The sequence below is a fragment of the Pithys albifrons genome, chromosome 1 (assembly GCF_047495875.1).
Source record: "Pithys albifrons albifrons isolate INPA30051 chromosome 1, PitAlb_v1, whole genome shotgun sequence".
Classification (NCBI taxonomy): Eukaryota; Metazoa; Chordata; class Aves; order Passeriformes; family Thamnophilidae; genus Pithys; species Pithys albifrons.
The window spans coordinates 77,465,039-77,488,570 of NC_092458.1; the positions used below are offsets into that span (position 1 = coordinate 77,465,039).

The following is a 23,532-nucleotide window of genomic DNA, read 5'->3' on the forward strand; positions in this document are numbered from 1 at the left end:
TCTACTTGTTTCCCATAACCTTAACAAGAAGGTGGAAGTGGATTGTGCACAGGTTATTAGTGATGCCTTGAAGGAGGTAGTATCTGGCATGGCAGGAAAGACTTAAAACCAAATCTTGAACCTTGGTAAGCCAAATCCTTTTCAATATAGACCCATCAGGAGCAGGGATGTGTGTGGCTTTAAGGTCATTTAGTCCAACTGCTGCCCAATACAAGTCAGATAAATGTCATCATTCTTGAATGTGTTCATGTCTAATATTCTTATAAACCTCCAGCAACATCAGTTTCCAAATGAAATAATCATTACAGTTAGGAATTTCTTCCTATCATTTAACCATAATAATCCAAATGCAATTTAAGTCCATTCACAACTTCTTTTCTCATGACTGGGTATGGAGAATAGTTTGTTCCCATCCTCTCCACAGGTACTTTTTACAGGCCTGAATACTAATAGCATGTCTTCTCTTTTCTAGCTTAAAAAGCCTCAGTTCCTTCAGCCTTTCCTGGTAAGTCACATTTTACAGACCTCAGATCATTTCTCTTAATCTTGTCTGGGCTCTCTCCAAATGAATTCTACCTTTCAGCATGACTTGCTGAAAGCAGGAGCCCTGAAGAGAAGCTTCCAAGTGGCTAGCAGAGAGCTCCCACTGATAAATGGAGTGAAGGACATTATTTTTCAAGCTCTGATCAGGCATGCTACATCACCACCGAGCTGTCTAGAAACTGAGCTCCTTCTTCTAAACTGATAATAACAGATCTGTCTCACATTAATGAATAATATATAGTTTTAGTTTTGGGTTTTTTCCCCTGTGTGATTAAGCTTCATTATGTTTTTTTTTCCCTTGGCTTCCTTGTCAAATGTGAAGTTAAGTATTGCTATCTAGGCATATTTATGTTTAAATTTTGTTAGCACTAATCAACATTATGCAGATGACAGACAACACACAGTTATCTTAAGTCCCTTGCATGTAAGGCAGTGGTCTCTGCAGAGGAGAGCAATTTTTGCACACAATTATATAAATGACACAATGCATAATTGTGAGATTTTCTGGGTTACTGGTTATTATAGCTGCACTCAAGTGTTACCTTTAGCTTTCAAAATCCCGATTGCTTTGCTCTGAAACTCTGATGGCAGATTTGTACTGGTCATCCTGAAATGTTATGAGCATAAGGGGATCCACTACAGGAAGTACAGAAGAGTCATGGCTTACTGTTGATGGATTATAACTCCAATAAGGATAAAGAATACATCTCACTAAGGAAATTCCAAGAAAATGAGCCATTTGCACCAAATATGATAGCTTTCCTTGGTATTTCTTGAAGAGAAGCAGCAGTGCATTTTTAAAATTTGTGATGTATAACCAAAAAGACCACAAACCCAAACTAGGGCTGAAGTCAACTGTCAGAAAAGACAAGTCAGAGCAACTTAAGTCAGTGAAGTTTCATACAGTTACATAAACAGCAATCACATGTTAGAACTGACACCTATTTGGTCCTGGTAGTCCTGTTTGATGCTTTCTAAGGTGCAGACAGTTGAATATTTACCAGTTGGTAAGCAGGTAAATATTGCAAATATTCAGAACCATAAGGGTTGCACAGTTTGGCTAATGGGTTGTCACATCTACATGGGCTGCAACAGACATACTAATGGAGAAAAGTATTCTCCACTTGAGCTGGGGCAGCGAAGTGTGTAATTGACATCACTCTCCAAACGAAAACTGTTTTTAACTGTGTATCTAATTGCACATTGACAAGTTGTGAGCCTCTGGTCTTGGAAATGTTTTGGTTCAAGAGCTTTCCAAAAGCATTCGTGTTTTTCTGATGCTTTCATTTAGCATTACAAGTAAGACCCACTCTACAAACCTGTTTTCGGGTTAATCCTGAACTTCCCTTTCTCATTTCCTGATCTGATGAGATAGGCAATCTCAGCATTAGTACCAATATCTTGGCTTGTAGCAAAGACAGAAAGGACTTCAGTGCCAGGAGAGGTGTCTTCAGGTACTGTAACAAGGTAATCTCTTCTCTCAAACACAGGAGGGTTGTCATTGATGTCAAGCACTGTAATAGTCACAGTGGCAAATGAGGACAAGGTGAGCACAATGCTCTGATCTGAGGCCTTTACAGTGATGTTATAGGAAGACTGAAGCTCTCTATCAAGAGGATGCTCCAAAATAATGATTCCTGATGACTGGTCAATTGAGAAGTAACCATCTGCAGAGTCTGCCAGGGAATAGCTTACTCTCCTGTTCACACCTGAAAGAGAAGCAAATGAGAAAATGATAGAGTGAAATAAAGAAAACAAAAACTTCTTCCCATCCAATGGAAACACTAAGCAAAATCTGCTATCATACTGACCATTTCCAAGGGAGTGGAGCACGTGGAGGTAGGAGTGCCTGTGGGTACAGAATTGCTGCAAGTTTGAGAGATCAAGATGTGTCATGCTCTTCTCACATGACAAATCCCTGTGGAGAAGTTAAGTTCTTTCCCTCATCATGATACTTTTTTAAAAAGATCACTTTGCCGAACTGTGGTGTTACGAAACTTGAAAGCAGAATCCAGATATGGTCCTTGCTCAGAAGAGCTTACAATTGAATTAGATGAGACAGGCAGAATGCTGAAATTGGAAATGTCTCAGAGCACATCTTGAAGGAATAGAAATGTACATAAGGGAAAAATAAACCCATAAAAACACATCAGGTGGCACGGAATATATTTGCTGCCTTGATTCCACTGTTGAGCAGCAAAATATTATCATAAGACGATACCTGTTAGACAAAAGCTGCATCCAAAAACTCCTGGCAGAATGTGAACATTTTAGAAAGGGAAGTCCCTCACTCCCCCAACTTCAGAGCAAAAATTGAGTTGTATGAAATATATCCTATGTTTCTAAAATCCTGCCTGTATTTCCCAATACAGAGCATCTATCCACCCAGCTGCTGAATATGCAGATCTATGGTAAGGTTGTTGTCAGTAATAAGACCTGAGGGGATGGTACTGACTTGCTTTCTGCACTACAGTGGGATAGCCATTTCAAATCTAATTAAAAGTGAACACAGATTTAAGCTAATTTAAGTCCCTTGATGCTAGTTGATTTTGTGATTTGGTCCTGGGTGCTTCAGTAAGAGATTATAACTAAAACACAAAGATCCCCCAAAATGGAGTGTCTCTGTTTTTAACATCTCTCACGTGAGCATTTGCTGCTCTTTTTGTAGTAGAACAGACTTTACAAGTCTGACATTAATCAGATGAACAAGAGCTACCAATCCCTTCTAGGCATATTTTGTTAATTTAAAATTTGTGACAGTATTATTCTGCTTTCCAGCAGCAAAGCATTGTAGAAATGTCTGATCAAAAGCAGCACAAATCACAGTTGTTTTCTGCTTGACATAGCAGGAGTTGAGCATCCACACAAGGGGGAGCTGGGAGACTCTTTCTTCAATCACATGCACATAAAAGCTTGAGCAACTACAAAGTTCCAGATGCTACTTGAAGGGCATTAGGAATTACTATTTGGCCTCTTAAGAGAACAAAGTTTTGATGCAGTGCTTGAGACACCAGAGTATATTTCAAGTGTTCAAATGTCTTTAAAATAAAGAGCAAATTAAATGGCAATATTGAAATGAAACAGATTTTGACTTTTTTTTTTAAATCAATGCACAACCTCTCTATTCATGATGGCATCTTGAACATGAGAAATAAAATGCCCCTCCTTCAGCAAAACAGAAAGGCAGCCAGGAGGTGACTCTTGTCCTACAGATGAGGAACTGAGCTCTGCCCAGGTTTTTTCATGTGTTGAACTCCCAGCCTCTGAATACTTTACTGCTGGAGGGCATGCTTACCTCTTCACTTAGCCTCTTGATACATGTAACCAAATACTATGTCAGCTGACAATGAACCAAACCGACAAACACAAAAAATGAGTAAAACTCTCTGGGAAGTGGAAGGTTTTCAGGGTCTGAATGGCCCGAGGTGTGTCTGCATTTCCAGCTGGGGAGAATCTCTTTCTGCTAGAAATCCTCCATGAAATTCTACTTACAAAAAGGGACAGACCTGACTAGAACGATTAATGAGTTACTAATTACAGCCTTGGGAATGCTGGAAAATGGGATTTTTTTCCCCCATGATTCAGAGCATGCAGTTTGACACCCAAGCTACACATGAGTTTTAACTGTAAAACTATTTAGTATTCTGTACCAGCCACTCTTGGTATCTACCAGTTTCTACATAGTATTAAACACTTCTCTGAGGCTTCTACACATATATGGCTGTGATTGCAGGAGAACCTTAGCCTGGTTTGCATTCTTCTCCAACATGAAACCCCTATCTGATACTCACTACAGCATACTTGAGCACAAGATGGAAGGCAGAAGATTCTGTCAGAAGACCTGAGTTGGGATAAGGGTACCAGCTCTTGGTGGCTTTTGGCCTGAATGCTGAAAGGAGAAAAAAATCGATGGAGAAATATGGAGGCAGATCTTAGCTGTCTGCTGCCCTTGTAGAGTGTTTCGTGAGGTGGAATTTAATACTTCTGTCTTAGGAGAAAAATTAATTCAGCGAAAAACTGTGGCAGAAACAGCACTTTGAAGAAAGTGTGTCAGATCAATAGCTGTTTCCACTCAGCTTTGTGATCGAAGGCTGGAAAAAAGAATGGGCATGAGGCAAAGGTGAAGTAGCAACTTCTTTCTGATGAAATTCAAAATGGTTTAGTCCACAGGCTACCGTCTACTGAGAGAGAAGCGTCCACCAATGCAAGTCAGCGGCATCACTGCCATAGAGGTGCTGGCAGATTCTGCTAGAACTATAAAGGAGATGATTTCTGTGAGAAGAAAACAACTGCTTCAAAACCATGGTTCCTGCACTGGTAAAGAGAACAATCCTCCCACACTGCTTGCCCACAGCTGTTGGGGGATTAATGTTTGCAAACTGTGTTATGTCAGCTCACTTACTCACTTAAACTTCTCAGATTTCTAAGGTGTCAATCATGAACCTAAGCTATTTGAACATGGAAAGCCTTTGCAGGAATCACTATTACTGTAAGAGGATTGTAGTACACCTTTTTTTTAAATAAAGGAATAACCAAGCACATTTTCTGTTTAGATTTGTATTAGCATATGATAGAATATTGCCCTTTGCCAAATCTCTGGTGTGAAGACCTTGTAAAACATAACAGCTGTCTAGTACTTCAAATGCTACCCTTCAACTAGTCTTTTTTTTTGTTTCTTCTGTACTAAAACAAAGAGGCAGGCACTGAATGTCACATCATGCCAACTTCTATGTTATTACTACTTCAAATCGCATCAGAGATATAAAATAACTTCTCCTCATAATTCAGGACTATCAATAGCCTCCTTGCCTAAAGGATGGAATCACAGAATCATTCAGGTTGGAAAAGACCTTTGAGATCACCAAGTCCTACCACTAACCCAGCACTACCAAGCTCACCACTAAACCAAGTCCCTAAGTGCCACTTCTACGTGTCTTTTAAATACTTCCAGAGATGGTGACAACTACTTCCATGGGCTTCAATGTCTTCCTTGTAGTGAGGGGCCCAAAACTGAACACAGGATTCGAGGTGCAGCTCAACTGAAAATATAACTGTGGAGTTATAACACAGTTTGATTTATTCATAAATTTAGCAGTGTTTTGCAAGCATAGTATCTGATCATTATGCTCCCTCTGCCTCTGTCACTTGTATTACCTCTGGCCTTTCCTGAGTACCAAAATGTTAACTACAAGGACAGTTATTTGAAGATAAAAGTCCATATCTTCACTAACAGCAAACAGGACAACAGAATTCTAAACCAGATTTTATAGTACTCTACTCCATCGTCTTGAGATGAAAGAGGAAAATCTTGCCAGTATTATGTTGCTACACTGTAGAAGAACATATAGCCCCATAGGGAAGGTATTTCAAGTGATTTGTACAACTTAACCAGAAAACCTGAGTTCAAAGAATAACACTGTGACCCAGATAGGCATTCACTGCTTTGTCCCTTTTCTGTGAGGGAACGGATAGCCTTAACCCCAAAGGCCTTTATTCACACCACTGCTCCAATGGAGTCACAACACCATGGGATGAAGGCAGGGCCATAGAGGGCAGAGGTGAAGATAACTTACTGGACAGAAATACTGGACAGAAATGGGAGACACAAACTGTTAGCAGTTTGACACCATCCATGGGTGTCTAAACCCCTGCCCCTGGCTCTCCATTTCAGCTGGGTCAGGCGTTGTCTTTTTGTGTGGGAAGTTGAGATCTGGATGGTTGGCTCACCCTCTCCCTCTTTTGTATAAGACATTTCTGTATCTCTGGGTACTGGCTTACATCACTTGACCCAAACATTTGTTTCCATCAATGCTCCTGAGTCATTCACTTCCTCGTGCAGATCAGGCCTAAGTTTCATGATTTTTCTGAAATGGGGAAGGCGATTTTCGATACACCTGACTTAGGGTTACACATTGCAGCTGACAATATAGGGAAACATAGCCTCAGGCTGCGGAATGCACATGGAGAAAGAAATATAAAACCAGATACACATATGCAAGTAGGCATAGAATCATTAAGGTAGGAAAAGACCTCCAAGATCACTGAGTCCAACTGTTAACCCAGCCCCACTGTGTTCTCCACTAAACCATGTCCCCAACTTGCACATCTGCACACTTTTGAACACTTCCATAGATGGTGATTCCACCCTAGGCAGCCTATTTCACTGCCTGACCAACGTTTGAGTGAAGAAATTTTTTCGTAATATTCCATGTAAACCTCCTCTAGCACAGCTTGAGGACATTTCCTCTTGTCCTCTCACTTGTTAACTGGGAGATGAGACTGACCACTACCTTGCTACGAGCTCCTTTTAGGTAGCTCCTGAGAGCAAGAAGATCCCCTCTAAGTCTCCTCTCCTCCTCCAGGATAAAGAATCCCAGCTCCCTCAACCACTCCTCATAAGACCTGAGCTCAATTAGTTTGTATTTTATATATATATATATATATATATATGTGTGTGTGTGTGTGTGTGTGTGTGTCTGTGTGTGTGTGTGTGTGTATGTGTGTGTATATATATATATACACTATTTATATACATATATACAATTACATATATATATAGATATATGTGCTCAAATGTGTCTGTATATATGTATCTATACAAACATGCACATACACATAGACATGTTTCAGTGGCCCCATTTAAATACAGGGTTTATTCAGTCAACATAAAGCAAAAGGTACAATTCTCCTAGTCTTGTTCTTTGCCTTCTTTGCCTACATGTTACCTTTTGGAAATCTCAAAAATTAAACAAGCTACTGGAGTATAAAGACAGTAGGAATCTTGTGAGGTCATCTAATTTCTCCCTGCATGAAGAAAACACAGATGCAATTTATCCCCAAACACAGGACTATCCTTTGAACGTGACCTTGAATAAAATTAATTAATTAAAATAAATAAAAAAAATAAATTCCAGAGATTGAATACGATTAATATAAGACAACTGAATTTAAAAAAAGTACTCAGAGCTACTCAGAGTTTCTCAGAGCTACTTCTGATAGCATAAGACTGTTAAACTTTATCATCTAAGTTCTCTTTTCCCTGGCAGACCCTCTCAAGTGTTTTAGTAATTCCTGACTTCTTTTTCCAGAGTTGTGATCTTTCCTGTACATCTCCAGGTAGCCTCCACCTTCCTGGGAATGCTATACCCCGAACAACACAGCCTTTCAGGTCATGATTTGCCAACACCAAATAAACAGAAATAACTACTTCTGTTTTCCAGCATTACTCTTGTTTACCAATCTCATGGAAGTATTTGCCTTTTCACACCAGTATGAATGTGTAAACATACATTCAGCCTGGCCTGTGATTCACAGTTCTTTGCAGTTCTGCTGCCCAGTCAGTCACTACCCAGACAATACTGGTGCACTTGGTTATTCTTGCCTAAACACATGTCACATTTATCTTGATGACTTGCGTTTTGTTTTCCCATACCACTTTTTCAACCATTAAATCCCACAACTGCAACTTTGACACTATCCAGGGTACTTGCAGCACCATTCTGCTTTCTGGCATTTAGCAACACAGTCTCTATGCCACTTGTCCAGTCAGGAATGAAAATATGAGCAACGCTGCACCCAGTATCTTTCTTAACTTATCCCTTCAGTGTAACAGTTACTACAAACTCACCTGATAACAGTTTAATGTAGACCATGTTTCCCTATCGTGCTTATAAAATATCATGCCGTACAATGTCAACTCACCAAAACTAAGCTGCAACATCCATATTTATTTCTATATGGCCTCTTCCACTGTTGCAGAAGGAAATGAGATTGGTTTGATGACTCCTGCTTGCTGAACTAGCTCTAAAAGTCATCTTGATACAGATGCTCATTATTTTAATGCAAGTTGGGTAACTGCATTTCCCTGATTACCTACCTGCAGCTTTAGAAATGTGACCCTTTTGACAGATTCAGCAGGGTCATACAGACTGATTACTTACAGGATTCGGTCTCATGAGTGCCTAGTCATGGAATGCAAAATCAACAGCATGAAAGAAGGCTTCTTTGGGCAGAAACCTAGTTTTTTTATGAGAATCCTCAAATATCTTGTTTATTTACTTCTAACACTAGGTAAGTCTAAACTCCACAGAGCTATTATTTTTTATTTGGCAATTTTTCAGGAGTCCAATATGCTGTATCTCTGCATGCCTGTTAGTGCTTCTGCCTTTATTAAGAAGGCAAAAGCTAGGTTTTCTCCTGAACCCCGGGTGAACTTGGACCTCAGGGCTGGCCAGCCAGTTGGGGAATCTGGGACTTTCACTGTCCTTATGAAAGACTGGACAGAACTCTAATGGTAAGAACACCATTTCAGGAAGAAGGAGTACACAGGTACATTGTCATGGACTATTACTTTTCATTGAATAAGCTCTGAGGAACAGACCCCAGAATCAAATCACAGGCTACAGAGCAAGCTCACTTGTGCCTTTTGTTTTGTTTTGTTTTCTTTTTTCTTCCCATGGTAAATTCCTGAATTTTTTTTAAAATAACTTCAGTGACAGTGGAAAGGCCCTCCTACTTCAACTATACCCTTTACTCATGGAATGGGAATGCTCTTTTGAATTGTTGAAGAAAAAGAAATTAATAATTCAGGTCTTCCACAATCTGCATTAGTACACTAACCCTGGTACTATTTTAAAAGTCAATGAGGCAAAGATGTGGGTAAAGATACAGGAACCACCGTGTATGTTTTAGAGAGAACAAATTGTGCTCTGGAAAGTATCTTGTAATATTTATTATACAAAAACTCAGACAATAACCAGAAATGCCATCTAGCTGGCATAATTGCCAAAGTTAACAACGTACTAGCTGTTGAGTTGTAGTAAATCTTCTGTCCTATTATCTCTGTTATTCTTCTTAAACATGTTTCAATCCCTGCTTTCTTCTTTTTCAGCTCCTGAATGCCCCAGAAGTTCCTAGATCCATTTCAAGGGATATGCCCAACGTAAAAAACACATGCAAAGGAGAGATTTGCTGTATACTTGCTTTTCCAGAAAATGCCAAAATCAGTATCTATTTCTATTATTTTGTTACTCACCATTACACACAATGTGGAGCTGCTCTTTAATCAAGCTGTGACTATTGTGCACTTCTCTCTGACACTTCTTCAAACTCACCTGGCAGCACTTTACATTCCCCAAGCCCAGCTCTGTGTGCTACAGGCTCAGTTGTCCTGGTTCCTTAAAGAGCAAAGCCTTCTGTTGATAAGGTTGAGGTCTGTATTCTACTTCCATGCAGGTATTCTTGAAAGTGGTGACCAACTGAACAGCCTTACCAACTGACTTCTTTCTGTCCTGGCCTTACTGTCATTCTTACACCACTTTAATTTTACATCATTTTTCTACTAGTGATAAACCTCAGAGAACTGTCTGCGTTCCTTGGTTGCTACTTCTGGTTGATATTTCATTTTTATAGTTTTAATAGTGTCTTAATTTTTCTCATTGACACAAGGAGAGGACAGGAAGAAAAAGAAGATAAAATATCCTTACTTCCTCACCCTCTTTTAGATAGGTACACTCCAGATTGGACTGACTGAAACTTAAAGCAGGAATCATACCACCATTCTTCCCTAGAAAAGACATTTCTTATTTCCTGTGCACTTGCCTTGGGAGTACTTATGGGAAAGGATTAGGTTTGGGCTTTTTTTGGACAAACCAAGTCTTTATTGAAACATCAAAATCAGTGAAGTCAAACCTTGCAGGAAAATTATCAGTTTTGTCACAGATTTCTTTGAAACCCAAGATAAAATTTCCCATCGGAAGCTGATAGAAAATGGCACTGCTTCTTCCAGTCTGCCAGTCTCCCCAGCTGCTCACCCCTGCTCTTGGTGGAGAAGGCTGGGGTTAGGAAGCAGATGTCTCCTAATGAGAAGGTCAAATGGCTTCTCCCAGACGAGCTGAGTCTCTTCTGCTGCAGGTCTTCAAACTTTGTGTGAAGAGGTGAATAATTAGATCTTCACACCAAGAATCAGACTGATTAGAGACTGCAATGATTTAAACTCTCCAGACTAAATGCAAATGCACTAATCAGATGATGGCAGAGTCCTTCTCACAAATCTTCATCCAAATAATATTTAACTCTATACAACAGCCTAAAGAATACAACCAAATTCAACCACAATTGACCTGTTTAACCTAGCTGTATAAACATATCTATGGGAGCATCTCAAATCTTATCCTGCCACCCTGAATTAGGCTTTCAACGCCCATTTTTTTCACTCACACCCACCCAAGTATCAAAGCTTCAAATATAGAGAAAAATGAATGGAAATCTGGGCTCATGATTCAAATCTCTTCACCTCCAAAATAGTTGCATGTTTTTTTCCGAGTCAATGAATAAACTTCAGAATGTTTTGTTTGTGAGTCTACAGAAGCCCTGCAGAAGCTGGGACACATCTCAAACTCTAGGTAACCTATGCACAAAAGTGAGAAAATGCTTTGAATAAAGTAGCACAATGCCTATTATCTTTCTCAGTTAGAGGGACAGCTAAGGGTAGAGCAGGGCAGTCTGCACACTGCAGGGAACTCTGCAACCAAATAAAGGTCCCTCCTGACAATTTTTTACTTACATGCCTGTATTTTCCTGCACATTGACTGCAAAGACAACCTAATCCACCTGTACTGGCTGGTTGTGCAGGGAATGGGGGAGGACCTGCTTGATGACTACCATCCATGGCTTTAACCACAGGCTAATGCAGAGGCTGGAAGGCAGCAGTCGCAGGCAGGACCTGGCTGAAAATGCTGTACCCATTTTGAGCACAATTTGAACCATGTCTTCATCAAAAATCCGGGGAAAAAAAAATCAATTGGTCAGTGAAATCACTAAACAGACTACAGATCTGGATGGCTGATGCCCCAGTGGTGATGAAGACCACAGAAGGATGGATAACGCGCTGTTTGTTTTTAGTACAGTAAGTGCTTCTACCTTTCATAGACTATACCATCAATCATCAGGGAAACAGGTCTGAGCATGGAGGTCATTCACAAAGCTGCAAGGTAGGATTAACCATCAGTTAATGCACAGCTGAGCTTGGACGATGTTGTCATTCATTCATGAATGGTGCAAGCGAGGCCACAACACTGTGTGCATGTAGAAAAGGCAAGCAGCACTGAAAATGTATCTGCAGCCCAGGTTTGGACTTCAGGTTTATTCTGAAGTTTATCAATTTGTTAACATCATGCTTGCCACAAAGTCCCATGTAGGTTTCCTCAGTGTTGCTGCTCTAGCATGACCCTAATTCCTTTGAAACAGGCTGCTACTGTAGTTGTCTGATGGCTTCACTCAGATAATTACACCTCAGCATTCACTTCAGCTCTTTTTGTGTCTTAATTTGAAGAGAATGGAGTAATTTGGCACTTTGATTCAGAGACAGTGGGAGGTAGAAAATTCACTGCTCTCTGTGAATGTCTCTAAAAATATGTAAACCCAGCATTTCTCTTTCATTTCTTAGTTTGAACACTTCCAAACCTGATGGTGATGATGAGCAAATAGCAAATACCACATTGTGGAAATATTAAAATTTTCAATCACAGCAGGATGGGAGAAAGAATTGTTTTAGATTAGAATTACTAAAATGCCTTAGCAAATGGACTTGAGAATATTCTCTCCTCAAGTGATCATTTAATTTAAGATCCCCAGCTATATAAGAGGTTATGGAAAACAAACTTGTGTGCTACTAAACAATTAAAGCCATTTTCTTCTACTGAATACTGTGAAGAAGAATCACATCTCTTCCTCAGTGTGTCCAGCTGGTACAACTAGTTTTTAAGCATGTTATCAAATTATAAATACATTACACACCAACTTACGGTCCCATCCTGTAATTTCACAGGATATTACACAATCAGGAACTTCAAGGGATACCAAAGGCACAAGGTAGAAATAACACTATTTTCCTGTTAAGTGGAAATTATCCAACAGTGTCTGACGACAGTATTTTCAGGTTTCTGTTGAATTGTGTTTGGTTGCAAACCAATGGCTTCAATACTCATGCTCCTATCCTTATGGTACATGGCTCTTCAAAGCCCAAAGCAAAAGAAAGGGCAAATTCTAATGCTGACTGCGAGATGTGTCCTCAATGCTAAAAACTGATTTGTGTGATGACTACCGGCTCCACCAATACTTTCAGGATAACACTTTACAAAACCTTACAGGAATATCATAGCCCATCAGGAATATTAATAATGCTAACAGAACAATAATTAAAAAAAATCCAGTTTTAGGGACCTTTTTAAGTTACTTTCATAAGATACAATGTATGGTTTGATTTTCAGGTCTAATCATTAAGGAAGTATATAGTCCCTTTCTATTCATCACATGCATCCCTCCCTTCAACTTGTCTAGTTTCAGAAGAAGGGTATAGCAACTAGCTCATGCCTTTTTTTTCCTGCTGCTAAGCATCTTATTATGTAAAGTTGGTGCTAGTAAGAACTTTTATTGACAACTTTTTATTTTAATTCTTTCTGTGTCCCCTCTCTCCTTGAATGTCATCTTACCTACAAGAAAAATGGTAATTAAGACAACAGTGAAAAACAGCAACACTGTCTCTTCAGATGGTTCAGTAGTTTACTACCAGTAATTGGCTTTTCACTGCAGGACAGTATCATAATTTTAATTGTAATTTTTCAACCAAGGCATATAATGCAGCTCTTCATAGCTACATTAATGAATGTTTGCTGCTCCTTTATGGATTCCTGTATATTTACACTATCAGCCTCAGTAGCAACTGAGATTTCCAGCCTGCACTGTACTTAAAAACAAAAAAGTGACATGAAATATTTTTCATTGAATTAAAGACCTGCACTACTCAAGCCACAGTTTTTACAAAACATCTCTAAACATAAGAAGAAAAAAGGGGTTTATTTATTCCAATTCAAGTGAATGACCTAAAAGAATTCTGATATTCAGTAGGTTCTACAGGTGTGCTATGCAAAAACCCCTCCTTTACATATTGATATTTGGGCCCGGATTTCAAGGTTAAGGTCATCATGTAATAAACTACTGCATTTTCAAAGACCGTGCAGTTAAATAACAAGAACACTTAAAATGTGCATTCACAGTGTACAACAGTTTTATGCTAAAGTAACCAGCTGGAACAAATGGGAGCTATAGCAGTATGAAACTCTAGAAAAGCTGTGATTAATCAGGTATAGGTCCCTATGGCATACAGCTATATTATTTGCATAAATAGAGGCATGGGTATTCAAAACCACAGATCAAGAAAAGACATGAGACCACTGGAGGAAGAAAGTTGAAATTTACCCCCAAAATGATCATTTATCCCTAAACACAGCTATTGCTGATCAAGAAAATAAAAGACTACATGCTTCTGTGGCTGCTGCAATGCTTTTCTGTTTGTAACACCATTATGTCAAGCTCAGTCACAAGCATTTTGATGTAAAGAAACAGAAGAGAGAGAAATGTGTAAGATAAAGAAGAAAAAGGAGGGGAAAATGAAGAAAAGTAGCATTAGAAAAATTACTCTGTATTGCAAATCAACCAATCCACAGTTCTTCTGAATGTTAATTATTGTTTGAAACATTACCCACTTACCAACGTCAGGATCAGTGGCTTGGACTCTTGTTAACAAAGCTTTAGTGGCTGTATTCTCATAGACACATGCAGTGTAGTGATCAGATGAAAACACGGGTGGATTATCATTAACATCTTCTAAAATAAGATGAATTTCTGACTGGCAAAACCTGCCACCACCATCAGTGGCTCGGGCAACCAAGTTGTATGCAGGGATTTTCTCTCGGTCAAGAGGGGCCAAAGATTTCAGCTCACCTAGAATTGATTAAAAGCAGCAGTTATCATTATCATTGTAGCAACTTCACTAATTCTAGATAGCTTAACTGTCTCAAAAACATGTGTTTCACAGGAAAAGAGAAAACAAAACCAATCTGGCTTATTCCAATTAATGGATTAAGAGCTCACAGCAGTGTCACTTCCCCATCCTCTGTACCCAAAAAAGTGAGGTGCCAATATGAGTGCAGGGATGACAAGCCACATGATGGCCTTCAACAGCCTACAGCTTCACCCATATGAACCCCATTATGTTTTTCCAAGTCTGCCTTTCTGTTACTCTCTAGATTTATAGACTCCTAGACACAGAAACACATCCTTTTTAGCAGGGCCTGTTGCTATAGAAAAAAGGGTAATGGTTTTAAGCTAAAAAGGGGGTAATTTAAACTAGATATAAGGAAGAAATTTTTTATGATGAAGATGGTGAAACACTGGCACAGGTTGTCCTGAAAACATTAAGTGGATGGGTCTCTGAGCAACAAGATCTAGTTGAAGATTACTTTTGTATGGCAGGGAGAGTTGGACTAGATGACCTTCAAAGTCCCCTTCAAACCCAAAGTGTTCTGTGGTTCTGTGATAGATCTCTGACTTAACTTGAATTCTGCAGGGAAACAAAAGGATTGATAGAGATTGTTCTGGCCAACAAATTCATCCCTCTTTCTCCTTCCTACCACCACCACTTCATGTGGCCATCCAAACCTGCCATAACTGGAACAGCTGACTCATAGCCAAGTGTAACCTAACTCTCATTAAGGAAATGAGCACCCACTTATGTCAAGAAATTAGGGCTAGTCAGAAACATTAGGTTGTCATCTTACCATTTTCTGGATCTAAGAAAAATTTATTGTTCCCAGCACCATAAAGAGAATAGCGAATTTCACCATTGGACCCAATGTCAGCATCTTTAGCGCTGATTTTAAGAATGACTTTGTTTGATGGAATGTCTTCAGGAAACAGAGCTGTGTATGCAACCTAGAGTCAAAAACAGAAATATAAGTTACACTGTAACAGTATTTTGCAGTCTTTGCACAAGTTTTGTTCAATTTGTAGTGCATCATTCTATATAGGAAACAATTTTCCTTTATGCAACACATTCCTAGAAATTCAAATAACTATTAAGCTTTCATGTGTCACAGAAACAATGCCAAATTATGACACTGAATAGGGCTCATCTTAGGTGTTTAATGCAACACCATTTTCTGTCTTCTGTTTACACCATTGACACCCATGAAATGAAAATTCTGATGAGTGTGCTAACACAACCCCTGTTTTTATCACCTCATCAAGCAGTTTTGAGGGAAATACAGACTATGATTCCCCAGAGTGGTTCTTGCAATGACAGTAGTCCCTCAGTGATAATGTAATGATGGGAATTATGCGAGTATATATGTACATACACACACATATCCACATGTATATTCTGTGAGGAGTTCCATGAAGGAACTCGGTTTTATGATGTCTTTTCTTTCACATAGACCTTTCTATTGCACTAACATCAGTTCCCTGTATTGCCTTTCCACAGAACAAAAGACAGCTAAAACTCTGAAAGCTGTGGTCAGTGCATGCATTCCCGACAACATGAGAGCAAGATCCATTCTTCTGCTTTTTCCCCTGGATCTCTGGCATCTGGAGGGTTCAGAAAAGCTGGAGTTAAACTGGATTGGAGACACTTCCACATGAGTTGTGTAAAAGGGGAATGTATCTTTTTGTGCAGGGCAGTAGTGGCTGCCCAGTGCCACCTCACAACGCATCATTTGTTCTAAAGCCAACTAAGATCGCTGTATACAATGCTCCTTTGATAGCTTTATGAGACCACTATTCTTCAATCTCAGCTTCACAGGAATGCTTCATTGTGCTCCTCTCCCAGATTCTTCAACTAAGACCATAAAGATGAAAATAGCCTATGAATACCTGTAAATAGCAAGGTACACGCATAGGGAACTCATCGCTCTCAATACAGTGGTCAATTGCTGTGGGTGTTGTTAACTCACCTGTTCACAAACTGGATTATTGTCATTAACATCAGTGACGGTCACTTCCACAGCAGCTTGCATAACAAAGAGGCCATCTGTGGCAGTGATGTTCAGATAATAAATGTCTTGCTCTTCCCGATCTAGAGGCCTTTTAACATAAACCTTCCACTCATTCTGAACCAGTCCCAGGGCAAACTTCCCTTTGGGATTCCCTCCTGCAACAAGACAAGCAACATACAATGTGCTGGGGTGTCCCTTCAGAGCTGGCTGAAACACACACACACACTGCAGGACCTGAGCTAAGCAGCCATCATTTGTTTCACAATGATTGGTGCTTCCAAACTTGCAGACTCAGGAAATCTGCAATGAGATTATGCTCCCCGTGTTTACTGCCCCCCAAATGCCTTGTATGAAAGTGAACCAATAACTTTCAATGGAAACAAAATCCACTTAGCACAGCTGAAGATGATCTCTTGTTTAGTTCCCCGTAAGGGTAATCAAATTCAAACTGTGAACAATCAATAGTCCTCTCGGGCTGGCACAATTGTCTCTCCACTTAGTCTCGGGAGAGGATGTAATACACCATAGCTCTTGTTACCAAGACAATTTCATTAGCTGTTGATTATACAATCAAGGACTGGAAGTGGGTTCTATTAAGGAATCCTCTAATGAAAGCTTTATCATACAGCTGTGCCATTCTTGTGCTTCTTAAAATTCTAGCTTTTAAAAAAGTTTACATGACACAGGAAGACACATTAGTATTAAATAGTTCTAACAAGAGGTCATTAGAGGAACAGTTAGAAGATAAGCAGTAGAAATAGATCAAATGTATCCAAGAGTGGAAACTTGTGAAAAGTGTGCAGGAAGTTGAGCAGAAGAGTTTTTTACTGTGCTCTAACACTGACACTGAACCTGGCAATGTTGCTCTTCCACATCATTAGATTGCCTGGCAACAAAAGTAGATGAGAAGAGGGAAAGTTTTGGTCCACATCATCCTCAGGAAGGAAGCGAGGACATATCACATGCAAAAGCGTACAGTAATTAAGGTGGACACAGTCATTAATGCTTCCAACAGTTATTTACTCTTCTTTCTGAAATGGTACAGTCTCCTGCCTGGTCCATGAAGAAACACCTTTAATGACCTTTCTCTGAGCCTGATCTAAACCTTCTGTCAGATCAGACAGTAAAATCCTTTAAACCAAAGTTATGACTTAACTTCACTCGTCAGCCCAGTCCTGCACAACTGCTTGCTCATTTCCTCCCCAGCGGGAATGGCAAGATAATCTGAATGGTAGAAGTGAGAAAACTCAAGGGTTGGGACAAAGACAGTGTTCCTTCCCAACTCAAGACAGTGTTCCTTCCCAACTCCTTGTGAATCCCCAGCCTCGTCCCTGATGGGGTGGGGTGAGAAGCAGAAAAGGCCCTGACTCTGTATAAGCTCTGCTCAGCAGTAACTAAAACACCCCTGTTGTACAACACTGTTTCCAGCACAAATCCAAATCATAGCCACATAGCAGATGCTATCTAGAAAACTAATTCTACCCCAGCCAAAGCCAGTAAAGCCAACTACTTAATCTACTGTGCCCAGTGTCTAACACAACCTTGGTCTGTAAAAACATATCTGCACATTTAATAATTTAGGATAGAGCACTGTATGTGCCACAGAAACTGAGTGAGGACATAGAAAAAGCATCATGCTGCTCTACTGGGTGAACTTTAGCTGCAGTTAACCAGCTATTAGCTCTTTGCCCACCACATTAAGCTTTCTCCTGTGCTCTCCATTCAGGAATGCAATCTGAGAACTACTTTCCACGTTGCTCATGTTTAGAAGTGGTATAAAACTGTTAAGGGAATGCTTATTCCTTCTTGTAACAAGTTCAAGAATGTCAAACATGCTAGTGTGTATTTGCTTACAAATTAAACCGGGTTCTGACACGTGTCATGGGATCTGTCCAAGCTCAATGGAAAGACCCAGTTCTTAAACCTTCCTCTCTAGTACTTGCATGAAATGATTGCATAACTAAGTATTAGATTAAAAAAACCCAACAGGCTGAATTTATTTGCATGGACTCTGCTGTCAGACAATTAGTGTCTCTGCTGTTGCTTCTGCTATCACAATTCTGTCAGTTCTCAGGAACCTTTTGGAAAATAATAAAGCAGAGAAGGTCCAAACTTGAAGTTGAGCTTAAGACCAAGCAAAAACAGTCTAATGTCCATTTCATATCTACTTTCTACATAAAAAAGCAGAAAAGAGGTCACAGGTTGTAATCTATGCTTTCTTCATTAGCTACCAGTGACAAGATTGACTGTTTTTTATTTAATATGAAAACTAAGTCACTTGAGTCAGGCTGAGCAAATCTTTCTTGTTAAGTATCACCATTTGTGCTTTCTGTGACTGTGCCAAAAAAAGCAAGTTGTATGAATAAAATTTCCAGAAAATTAGTCAGATAGGCATTACAACCATAAAAGGCCCTTGAATCATACAGAGCACTAAACTGATACATCAAATACAGATATTTTCTGTTGATAGAAACCCACTCTTTTTGATCACAAATCCAAACAGTTTTCCCACTGATTTCTATGACAGTCTGGAGTAATCACCAGAGGACACATTGTTTAATCTGCTGTGTCATATAAACACACATTTCTCCTAAAGAGGGTTACACAGAGTGTTGATGTGTACTACAGTCCAGATCTGAATACAATCCAAGGAAATGAGAAACTGTTCACTGATTTGAGTCTGAATGTGACTTCAAAGAAGGTAGGCCCCTATTGATTGACATTAAATTCCCTCTATTCAGTTCAACACCAGCATAAAAAAAACTTAACTCTCCTTTCTAAAAGGCTGTAATCTTGTCATAGTGTGTTTAATGTTCTAAACCATTAATAAAAATGGTCTTCAATATTCTTATTTTGCTTCATGACATTAATCAGAGCTTTCCTGCCTATGATTAGCTGTCCTGACCAACTAGGAAGCAATACACTCAAGGTATGGGCATCCCATTGCTAGGAGAAGAGGAAAGGTAAAATATAATTTAAATCAGCTGGTGGCTCTTAGGGTTAGCAGTAACACTACCTCGAAGCAATTTTAAAATCCCTATTGCTTTGTTGCTGATGGAATGGCTTTGAAATCATACCTAGGAATTTGGAGAATATGTATAAAAAAATGGTCCTTGGGACCCCTTTTCTGGCCCTTTACTTCACTAGAAAAGGATCACTTTGAATGACCAAGAAACCTGTGCAATAAACAGCAAACGTGTAACAGTTTATCTGCATGCCTTTTTCATTAGTGCTTTAATTTTTCTTTTTTTTTTTTTTTGCTTCTCAAGACTGGCTTTGTTGATGGAAGGCAAAGGTGAACTGCAAACTTAACAGAAATAATGAGATGTAAGAACTAAAATATCATCAAGGAAATATTCTTAAAAATGGAAAGGCAAAAAAATCCTCACTGTGGCCCAGGAAACATTTCCTAGTACCTAGTACTGATACATATGTCTTGATGCAGATCTCATTTTGCAGTGATTAATTAACTTTTTCACTAATATATGCAAGCAGATTTAGTTTCCTAGGGGCATTCTAATTAATTAGTTTTTCACTCTGAATAATGTAGCTTTTCTAAACGGAAGCCTCCTGACTACATGTATTAATGGATTCTTTAAAATCTTTCGGCAGTTTTCTTATGTTCTACTTTGAATGTCACAACAGTGAAGTGCTAGCTACAAAAAACACTCCAGAAACTTTTTAGAAAGGCTTTGAGGCTAAAAGAATCAGCAGTATCTTTTATCTTTTGTTACTTGAAGTTTAAATAATGCTCTCCCTCCCTCCCTTCTTCCCTCCCTAGTCAGCAAATAGTACAAAGCCAAATCAAGCTCAAGTTTGAGTAAAGAAAGAAAAAAGCCCGATACAAATGAAATGCAGAGACACAGTGATCCAAAGTAAACAAATCCTGACACACATCATTACTAAAGCACACACAGAGGCCATTATAGTGGCTAAAAGGGAATGGAAAACTAGAAGCAAACAGTATCAGTTTTCACTGCAATTTCCCAATCTGGGAGGGAGAACTGAGTGTTTACTAATTTGTTTATTTAGTTTCTGTCTTACATTTATGCATTTATTTAAGTATTTTCAATTTCCAGTTAGAACTCTAGGCATTTGCATCACACAAATCAATAGGTTTATCCTTCACTCCCAGTTTAAGATGATGTGTGCTTCCTGGGCTTCTGAAATGATAAACCCAATCCTCTTAGCTTTACTATTGTAACATTGCAGACATTGTTCTTCAGCCTGAAGCAGAATGCCTCCCCACACAGAGAAACATCCATTTCTCCAGAACTCCAGTATTGCAAATATAAGATAAAAACAAAACCCATCATGTTGCTCATACTGAGCAATCAACCCAGCAAAAAGCCTGTGTACAATACTAGTTCTTTCTTCCAAAACACACTTCCTTGTATGCAGACAAAAAAAAGCTTAAAGACTATTGACTATCCTTAGATTTATATGCCTGATGAAGCCTAATTCACATCACTGTGGTACACAAAACACTTTACTGTACCAAATTCTAGGCAACCAACCTTTTTCTGGTGGCTTTTCATAGTTCACCACTGATAAATTTCAGTAATACCTGGCTGGGTGTTGGTTGGCTAGACATCAGAAGAGCCCTAGTTTTGGGCAAACTGCCTCAAATGATATAGGGAATTACCCCAAATGAGCTTTCAAAAGAAAACTACTGTGCTTCCTAAGTGCATTTCTGTCATCTGCGCTTCCTATTGATTTTCTATTAAGATTTATATATATTACTTTTGGTTTGTGAACATCTCCAGCTGCTATTTAACTAAAAATAACAAAGGGTAAGTGCAAAATTTTTCCCCCTCCATCAAATGCAAACAAAGGTGGATTTGAAAATGGCAGTTACTTGCTACTGGAAATCATGGAAAACAACTCTTAGCTAAAGGAATCCAAACAAAAAATATATTTATCCATCAGAATGGATCTATCCCTTTTCAAAGGTGGCCTAGATACTGCAATAAGCATTTGTTTTTCTCAAAAGAGCATAAAGGACTCTTCAGTGATCACATCTGACTCCCAGAACATTTATTCCTTTCATCTTCCAAGTGATAATTTTTTCCATCTATTTTATATGTGCTACTTTTCTCCTGATGCATTTTCACAAAGCTGTTTTTTGTAGATCCACATGTAATTTTCATAAAATTTGTTTTCTTCTTTCTTTCTATCAATACCTTGTTTTTCCTCAGAGTTTGTATATTGTATTCACACAAGTTTCTATGGCTCAAATTGAACAACCATCTAGCTAATCTGATTCCATGAAATATTCAAGTGCAGCTCTTCAGATCAACTTGAGGTAAAGTGTGAATAGACTATTTTGTTAGTGAAACTGTAGTTTAATACGTTTTGACATTTTAATCAAAAGAACATAATTTCCCCTAGTGCATTTCCCAAGCTTAAATCACACAGTCAAAGGCTGTGGAATTTTTGAGCCCATACACATCAGTAATTGTACAGAAGGAATTAAAGAAAGTTTTGGGCTTTGACAACTGATGTTTTCAGAAGTTAACAGAACAGCAAAATATCTGACATATTCTGAACTGTGACAAAAATTAAAGTACAGAATTATCTGTAACTTTTGAATCACATGTGATAGTTGCAATCCTAAAGTTCAGTTTTTGCTCAATTAACAGCACAGGGATGTGAAGAAAAAGTATCATTATGTAACTAAAGGCATAATTAATTATAAGAGATGACTGCAAGACTTCAGAACATAGATAATGATCATAGTGCACTAACATACCTTGGTTACAAATGTAAGGGTTTGCATTTCTCATAGTACTTTCTACACTGGGATCCCCAAACTCCTTCAAATATCCCAAAATCTCTAAGATGAGGCACATATGTGGGAACTGGGGCACTGGCAGCTAATGCAGCTTGCCCAAAGCCTCAAAATCCTGACACTTACCCACAAGACTCCCTTTGCCCCTACTTCTAATATCCTACAGCACATCACACTATAAACACACAGTCTTAGCAAACCTTTAAAGTAAATCCAAACTTTCAAGTGAACAGTCAGAAGGAATTTCCAGCTGCTTTGAAAATGATGATACTTCTGATGTCGAACATGGGCAATCTATGACTAACTGGAATATCACAGCTTGTCCTACACACCATCCCACAGCCATTTTCAAGGGGTATGAGCCTTACCCTCCAGAGCAAAATATACAAACTGTTTTCTCATTAGTTAAGCCATTTTTGCCCATGGCCTGCTACCTACACGCAGTCTTGTATAGGTCTAATCCCATCCAGTGAGAGAAGAGTGAATCTATCCAATAATTTGGTTATTACCAGGTAAAATTATCTCTTGAACTGCTAAGGCTGTGGGAGTGACAAAGTTGTTTTCTAACAAAATCTATTGGACAAAGAAAGATGGAGGCAGAAAAATAGCTGCAGTACTCCACCACTCATAACCTGCTCACACAAAAGCCAGGCTGAATCTATGAGAAAAGAATGATGATAAATATAACACAATAGGAAAGAGCAACGTTACTATAACTTGAAAAATGTGTTAGTAATGTAATCAAAATTGCCTTATGCTGTATATAACAATACATGGTGGCAACCAGTGCTTCTAAGTATACTATTATTTTCCTGGCCAGAAATGTGTGCTGATAAGAGAAGGCATCCCCTCACTTCGTAACGTACTATTCATTCATACCCCTGCTGCTCCCTGCCTCAAAGAGTGTGGTATTTCAAAGTGGCTCCTGCATGCACCTTCTCCTCTCAAAAACATTATTTCCAAAAAAAAAAAAAAAAGAAAAATGCTTGGAAAGAAAAGACTTTTCTACTTAAAAATAAAATTTTCCTTTTCCCTTCACTGAAAAATTAAGTCATGATGGTTTTCAAACTGACCTATCAACTCTGATGGCCTGATGTGTCACACCACATTGCACTGCAGCAAGTCATGAAGCATACATCTTGGAAATTTGAGAGAGAATAAAACAGACAGAAACATACACATAGTCCCTTTCCCCCTTCTCAATTCTGCTGCAAATTCTGTCCAAAACCAAAAAAAACCCCAAACCACAACCACAAACCAAAGAGCAATGCAATTGTCTTATTCTCAGTGATAATTCAGCAGAAACCCAGAAACATTCACCTAGAACTGGACACATTCACAGTTCTTCAGTAAAGCAGGTTATGA

The 23,532-nt window shown here is 38.9% G+C and overlaps 1 protein-coding gene across 2 annotated transcripts in view; it reads right to left on the reverse strand.

The window, feature by feature from the left end:
- FAT3 (FAT atypical cadherin 3) overlaps positions 1-23,532 on the reverse strand; it is a 322,962-nt gene that overhangs the window by 51,436 nt on the left and 247,994 nt on the right. For both annotated transcript variants that reach the window (XM_071555911.1, XM_071555903.1), the window contains exons 10-13: positions 16,335-16,531; positions 15,162-15,315; positions 14,092-14,325; positions 1,863-2,252 (exon numbers count right to left, since the gene is read on the reverse strand). In XM_071555911.1, coding sequence (XP_071412012.1) covers positions 1,863-2,252; positions 14,092-14,325; positions 15,162-15,315; positions 16,335-16,531 — 975 coding nt within the window. The remainder of the gene's footprint in view (positions 1-1,862; positions 2,253-14,091; positions 14,326-15,161; positions 15,316-16,334; positions 16,532-23,532) is intronic.